At 56.0% G+C, this 6,811-nt stretch overlaps 1 protein-coding gene across 2 annotated transcripts; it reads left to right on the top strand.

The window, feature by feature from the left end:
• The first annotated feature begins 263 nt into the window (after positions 1–263).
• On the top strand, positions 264–4,401 carry LOC124983373 (collagen alpha-1(I) chain-like). 2 transcript variants are annotated; one of them, XM_047550605.1, is made up of 3 exons: positions 264–2,662; positions 2,822–3,281; positions 3,741–4,401. In XM_047550605.1, exons 2-3 carry the CDS (start codon positions 2,906–2,908, stop codon positions 3,842–3,844), a joined length of 480 nt encoding a protein of 159 aa, XP_047406561.1. In that variant the 5' UTR covers positions 264–2,662; positions 2,822–2,905; the 3' UTR covers positions 3,845–4,401. The 2 variants fall into 2 exon arrangements, with proteins under 2 accessions (XP_047406561.1, XP_047406562.1); XM_047550606.1 differs by having other exon boundaries at positions 2,822–3,319.
• Positions 4,402–6,811: the final 2,410 nt, after the last annotated feature.

Genomic DNA, 6,811 nt, shown 5'->3' with positions numbered 1-6,811 from the left:
GGGTCTGCCTGCGTGCCGGGATCCTCCCCACTCTCGCTGAGCACCATGGTCCCACCTGAGCAGGCTGGGCTGCTCCCAGGGAGGCCGAAGCCTGCGTGCAGGTAGCTGTTCAGCAGGGCATCTGGGCTAACAGAGCTCATCACGAGCGGTGGCCGTGGTCTGTGAACCCCAGAGCCCTGCAGACCCCGACCTGGCTCGGCGGTGGTGGCCTGGACTCACAGTCACTTTTCCAGCCTCGTCAAAGCTCTCCAGAAGAGGGGACGGGCCCAGGTTCTTCTGGGATCCCGATACAGACGACTCTGGGTGTATGCAGAGGCGGTCCTCCTGTGGTCAAGCGAGGACCACGCAGGCAGGGCAGACTAACGCAGGGGAAGACGCCCATCTCCCTGCCGAGGTCCAGGTGGTCCTGAAGGGCAGTTCGCTTGGCACTGAAATGTGGGAGGCACCAGAGTCTGAAGGGTGGCCAAGGCTCACTTAGAACACGATGTTCCAGTTGTACCGCAGAGCAGGCCAAGGCGGTCTGCAGAGGTACGTGCAGTTTTGTCCCTCACAATCAGGACATGCTGCCAGGTTCTGCACCGTCACTGACTAGGGTCAAGGTAATCTGCAGCTCTTCACCTGCATAAACATCACCCGGACTCTGGCTATGGCCGCCAGAGGCAGGATGCTGGGTGTCAAGTGCTTAATGACGCTTCCCAGAGGAGCTGGGTCTTGTTAAAAGAGGGAGTCTATGTTCTCAGACAAATGGCCCAGCTGTGGGGAGGGCAGGTCACATGGCATCTTTGGAGATCTGGAGGCGGTGCGCATGGCTGAAAGGCTGAGGTGAAGGCCACGTGGCACCTGAGTGGAGAAGGGAATGGCTTCAGCCGAGGCAAGGCTCCCCACAAGGTGACATGGGCAGAGGGGGACTGTATGCTAGCAGCTTGTGAGCTCCCCCTGGAGATCCAGGGCAGCACACAGAGTCACCAGTGCCCCCCTTCAGCCTGCCTGGCTCTGCCGGAGCCTGCAGCAGCCTGGCCTTCCTCAGCAGGCAAGTGCCAACTCCCCAATCCCTGGTGCCACTGGAATGCTGGAGGGCACCTTCCAGAAGATTCTCCTCCAGCTGCAATGTTGTCCTGCTTCGTGTGGCAATCAGACACACTGGACTGTGTCCACTGCACGGCGAGGGCTGCCCTCCGTGACTTGCCAGAACCGTAGGCCTAGCAGAGTGCTCACTTGGCCACCGACAAAGCCCTGCTGGCTATACTGGTCCTGGCAAGGCTGGTGATCCGTGGTGGGCAGGCGGCCGGACCCTCTCCAGGTACGCACAGGCCACCAGCTTGTTTCTTTCCATCCAGAGCTCACTGCCAAGAGGAGGATGGTCAGGCAGGGCGCTGCTCAGGGCACTTGGAGAGAGGAGTTCAGTAGGGGCATCCATGAACAGAGGAGCTGGAGAGCCAGCCCAGAGAGTCCCTGGGTGCACTGTGGGGTCAGTGTGCCAGGGTGGCAGGGTTGTGGTCACTAGAGTAGAGGGCTGCAAGCAAGAGGGAAGCATGCGGTGGGCAGCAGGCAGAGCCAGCACGTGACAGGAAGCACAAGGAGGTGGGAGACCACCAAGAGGGATGGAAGGAAGACCTCCAGTGGACCGGGAGGCAGGGAGGATGTCTTCAAGTGGGGTGAGGCGGTTGTATGGACACTTCTTCTCGGCAGCAAGGAGCCTACGCTACCTGGTGGCTGCAGATGCTACAGGGGGTGTCGGATCCCTAAAGGTTCCGGGCTCTGGTGGGCAGGGTTGGCGCTGGACTGGTCCCGTTGGAGGCCGGATGCACAGGGCAGGGCCCGGTTCCAGCCGCAGCTAGTTGGCGGCACAGCATCTGCCGCTCGCGCACTGCCCTATTGGAGGCAGAAGTCTTCCTGATCTGGGCGCGCCGCGCATGCCTCAGAGGGGACTTGTAGGTTCTGCGCAACTCCGCCAGGAAGCCCTGGTAGTTGTTCCGCAAGGGGCTGTCTGGCTGCATGTGGGGAATGGCCCACTTCTCTGCCTCCCCTGTCAGTCGGGACACAAGGAAGGCCACTCGCTCGGCCTCACCTGGAAAGCGGGAGGCCTGGAAGATCATGAATCTGTCCATCTGCATCAGGAACCCTGCCAACTGGCCTGGGTCTCCAGAAAAGGGCTCGGGCAGAGAAGTTGGAGGTGTGGTCATGGGTCGGGTCCCATTGGAGCTGATTGCAGAGATGGGCGGGGTGATCTGCAGAGCCCCCGGGATGCGAGCCCTGGTGCGCAGCAAGGTCAGCTCGGCCATCACGCTCTCCAGCATGTTGGTGAGGTTGGCCTTCTCGGCCCGCAGCGTGGAGGCCTCCCGCCTCAGCGCAGAGTTGGTGAGGCGCAGGGAGGTCAGGGTGTCGATCACGTCATCCATCTGAGCGTTTGCAGGAGCTGCCGAGGCCGTGCTTTCGGCTTTGGAGGTCTGCGGCTGGACCATGCTGGCCGGGGTCAGCCGCGGGCTCAGGCCCACGGGTGGGCGCAGAAGCACCGGGAAACAGAACCTGAGGCCTCGGGTCAGGAGCGAGGGCGGGTGGGGCGGCGCAGGCCCAGGGACGCGGGCAGGCCTCGGGGTCCGGATGCGGCTCCTCGCGGCAGACCTCGCGGCCCCGGCGGCGGGCGAGGCGGGCGGGCTCCGGGCCTAGGGGACAAGCAGAGGTTGTTCCGCGGCTCCGCCTGCGCGGGGGCGGCGCGGGGCGGCGCGGCCGGGGGAGCCCCGCGCCCACCTGGGGGAGAACAAAGGGTGCACCTGCGGCCGCGGGGCTGCAGCGCCGCGACCCGGGGCGGCCGGCGCGCCTACCTGGGCCTCCGCGGCTTCCTCCGCGCTGGGTCCGCCGCGCCGGCCGCGACCAAGATGGCCCGCTCGGGGACGCGACCAGGCGGATGAGTCACCGCGGCGCCCGCGCGGAACTGCTTCCCGGTCAGCGCGGGGCGCGGGCGGCGCGCGGCCTCCGGCAGGTGCAGGCGCCGGCCGAGCGGGGCCGGGCGGGGCCGGGCGGGGCGGCGGCCGAGGGCGGTCACCGCGCGGCCTTTGTGCGGGCGGGGCCGACGGCGGCGGCGGCGGCGGCGGCGACGCTGGGGCCGCGCTCAGGCCCAGCCGGTTGTCGTGGAGACCGCCGGGCTCCCGAGCGCCAGGCGGCGGCCGAGGCCCCGCCCCCGGAAGTGGCGCGAAGCCCCGCCTCCTGGGGCAAGGGCCCTGACCCTCCGCGGCAGCCAATCGGCGGCGACCGTGGCTGCTGCTATTCCAGTACTGACAGAGGTGCCTCAGGTTCTTTAAACGCTTACAAAGGTCCTTTTGTAGGTGTCGCAATTGTTTTTAAAATGAAGTTGACTTTTCTTATTGTAACTTGCATATAAATTCAGTAGCGTATATTCTTTGTAGCAAATCTTGAGAAGTCAAAGAAATCTTAACCTTTTACACCCACCCAGCAAATAGTCACACTTCTGTAGTTCCATCCTGTCATCTTTCTATGATATATCCTATTACAAAGCACTGATATCTGTACCAGATGAACTGTTTTGTGACCTTAGTAGCACATTGAATTTTGAGATTTTTCCCACTGAAGATAGTTGGAAAGCGTGAGTTTCAGTTACCGTCTATGGAAATTGTGAACCAGTTTATTCAACCGTGCCCCCTTTGACAGATCCCTGTCTTATCTTCCACTCTGGATTTTATAAACCACACTTGCACATAAATCCTATCCCCTTTCTCCACCAGGTTCCCCAGAACAAATGCTGAGGAGTGAAAGTAGAGCAAAGGACCAACTCCTTGACTGGATATCCAGATGCCTTCCCAACTTGACCTCGCTGAGCTGCTCCTGAGTGGGAGTTCCAAGCCAGGGCCTGACTGAAGAAAGAGGACCCTCTGGACCAGTCTTCCCAGGACACAGTCTGAGAGGGGGGCTGGAGCTGGCACAGGACCTGGCACGGGATTGAACTCATTCGGACCTCTGGCTTTCACTCCAAGATGGGAATAGGGTGTGGGTGTTAGTACTTGGATAGGATGCTCTATGGCAGTGTGACCAGCTGAAAACCTCTAGGGCACAAAGCAAAGGAAGAAAGAAGGAGCTGTGTCCTTAAACAACTTAGTGAGACCTTCCACATGAGAAGGGCGCAGGAGCTGCACTAAATTTGACCGAGGACAGTAACTTTGAAAACAGAAACTGACCTGGTTCCCTCTGGCCAAACACACAGAGGAATCCTGGCCTCTCCCATGAGTCCTCCATCAGTCTCTCTTCCAGGGCATCAGGGTTGCTGTGCACCTGAGTGAGTTATCTGCTGGAATTCCAGGAGTGGAATTCCAGGTGTGGTTGACACCATACACCTTAAATTCCCAGGGGCATCGAGTATATGTTGCACCCTCATTCAGAAATGAATAAAACATGAAATTGAAGAATTATTTCATTGATTTGGATTTTGCTTTATTTCAAACAGGATAGAAGGTCGTAGCCCATAAAGTATCCCGAAATTAAATTAATAGATTTTTAAAATAAGAAAAACAGAGAAAGGATATTTGGATCTGATCCAGATGTTGCTATGACTGGCATTCTGGTGTAGCACAGTTCTCTACTGTGACCACAGAACAACAGACTCTACAAGAAACCAGCGAAAGGTCCTCGGAGACAAAGTGAGCTCCCTGTGGTCTAGAGACGGATGACTGAGTGTTGGAAAAGCTCAGGCCTGCTGGCCTCTGGGTCCCAAAGCATGATAGGGCACAAGGGCAGAAACAGAGCCAGGCTTTCTGCTTGAAGTCAGGGGCTTCACCCCCATGTCAGAAAGGAATCTAGGAAGTCCAATAAAGTCATTTCAAGAGGTGACTGTGGGACAAAGAAGAACGCAGCCATGATTTCATGAATCTCATGTCCCCTGGGTCATGGATAAGAAAACCATGTTTCTGTACTGCAGACCAGGCAATGGGTGAGGCACCTCCAAACTGCTGAAGCTGGGGAAGGAGGGTGAGAGAGAGAGGGGAAGGGGAAGCCTTCCAGGATGAGGCTGGGAAGCAGCTCTCCGAAGCCCGGGAAGACATTTTATCTAAGAATGCGGTCACAAGGACCCTGTGATCCCTGGTTTGCAGTCTGATGAGTGACATCTCTGGCGGGCGAGGAGGGTGCCTCCTGCACTTTGTGTCCACTCAGGGCCTTAATGACTTGCCTGTAACCTGTCCTGTTTTCTGGCTCCTGGTCAGAAGGAGACAAAGGTCTTTGTGAACGAGACGCCACCCCAGGCTTTTGAGCTCTGTCTAGAGTGGGTTGTCCTTGGGCACAGCGCTGCCAGGCTTCTTCAGATTCATTCATATCTCACCTCCTGTGGCACTGGGAAATCCCAACACCATGGGGTGTCCTCAGTGCCCATTCCGTCACCTGCAAACCTGTGTTTTTAAATATCAGAGGTTACACTCCAATATCCTGTGTTCAAAGAAACTTTTCATTCACCTTTGCACAAAAAGAGGTACAGAATCATAGAACTGCATCTGGGACAACAACTCAAGGGTCAGTGGGAAACAAAACTCAACGTTCTCTCAAGTGGAAAATTTGGGGACATTCCAGGAGGGTCAGATGGGAGGAGTTTTTCCCTTGGTGGAATTTCTAGTTTTTATTGCTTGATGTGAAGTAGAGGAATTAAGCCATAGATTGTGGTTTTAGGTCAACCCTACAAACCTTGGTACTTGGTGAACCCAGGATTGCTCCTCCCCTTAGAAGATGGATCAGTGCCTGTGAATATTATTGTTCACCTTTCTATTGATGTTCTTTTAGAAATGATGTTCTCTACTGTACATATTTATGCGCTCTTTATGTGGAGAAAAAGGGGCTTCCCTGATTTAAATTTGTAATGAAGGCAATTTTAAAAATAGTTTTGAACATCTGAAAAGAAAAGAATAATGGCTGACAAACGCAAATCAATCACAACATAAATTAACTTCAGGTGAATTTAAAATAGAATGGTCTGAAAAAGGGGCTTTAAGGTAAGCGTATCTGGGGCGCTCAATGGAAATAAAGACTAACACTGTCTGTGAAAAGAACAGAGATTGTCGGGGGAGGGATGAGCTTAGAAGGCTTTTAAAAGAAATAGGGCTGAATTCCATTTCCAGAAAGATGGAGGAAATTGCTCTCTCTATTCTTTCCTCAAAGCTCAACCTAAACAACTTTAAAAACAAACAAACAAAAAGAAGCCTCAGGAGACTAAGAGTGGGGAGAAGAAGCAGGGCTGGTTGGGAAGCTCAGAGGATCTTCTTTGACCTCACTTGTTGCAGTCTTGGATGGAAGAAACTGGCAACCCAGCCAAGTCAACAGGTGCAGAAGAGGAAAGCTCACGCAAGCGCAGTCTGCACTCCCTAAGGGAAGCCCCAGGGGGCGGTGGGTGGCAGGCAGACAAAACCACCTCTGCCCTACTCCTGCCAGACACTAGCAGTGCTCCTCAAATTCATCTACAGATCCAGCACAGTCCCTGTCAGATGCCCACTGCCTTTTGCAGTATGTGCTGAATCTACGCTTCACACACAGGGGGATTCAAAGGAGCTACCATGGGCAAGACAGTCGTTAGGGAGAAGGAGGTGGGAGGTTCGCGCTGGGCAACTGCAGAACTGATCCAAAGTGGTAGTGACCGAGACTGTGTGGAGCTGGAAAGAGGAATGAACTAGAACCCGAAGTCGCTCCACTTTCAAAAAGGGGGCTACCACCATTCAGCAAGCCATGGAGAGCGTCTTCTGAAACTCGTGCCCACAACAGAGGCGTGTGTGCACGGGAGACCCCGCCTCACGCCAAACACAGAACTGGCAGAGAACAGACT

The sequence above is a fragment of the Sciurus carolinensis genome, chromosome 4 (genome assembly GCF_902686445.1).
Source record: "Sciurus carolinensis chromosome 4, mSciCar1.2, whole genome shotgun sequence".
Lineage (NCBI taxonomy): Eukaryota > Metazoa > Chordata > Mammalia > Rodentia > Sciuridae > Sciurus > Sciurus carolinensis.
The sequence above is the reverse complement of the archived record's forward strand: the minus strand, read 5'-3'. Positions and strand labels throughout refer to the sequence as shown.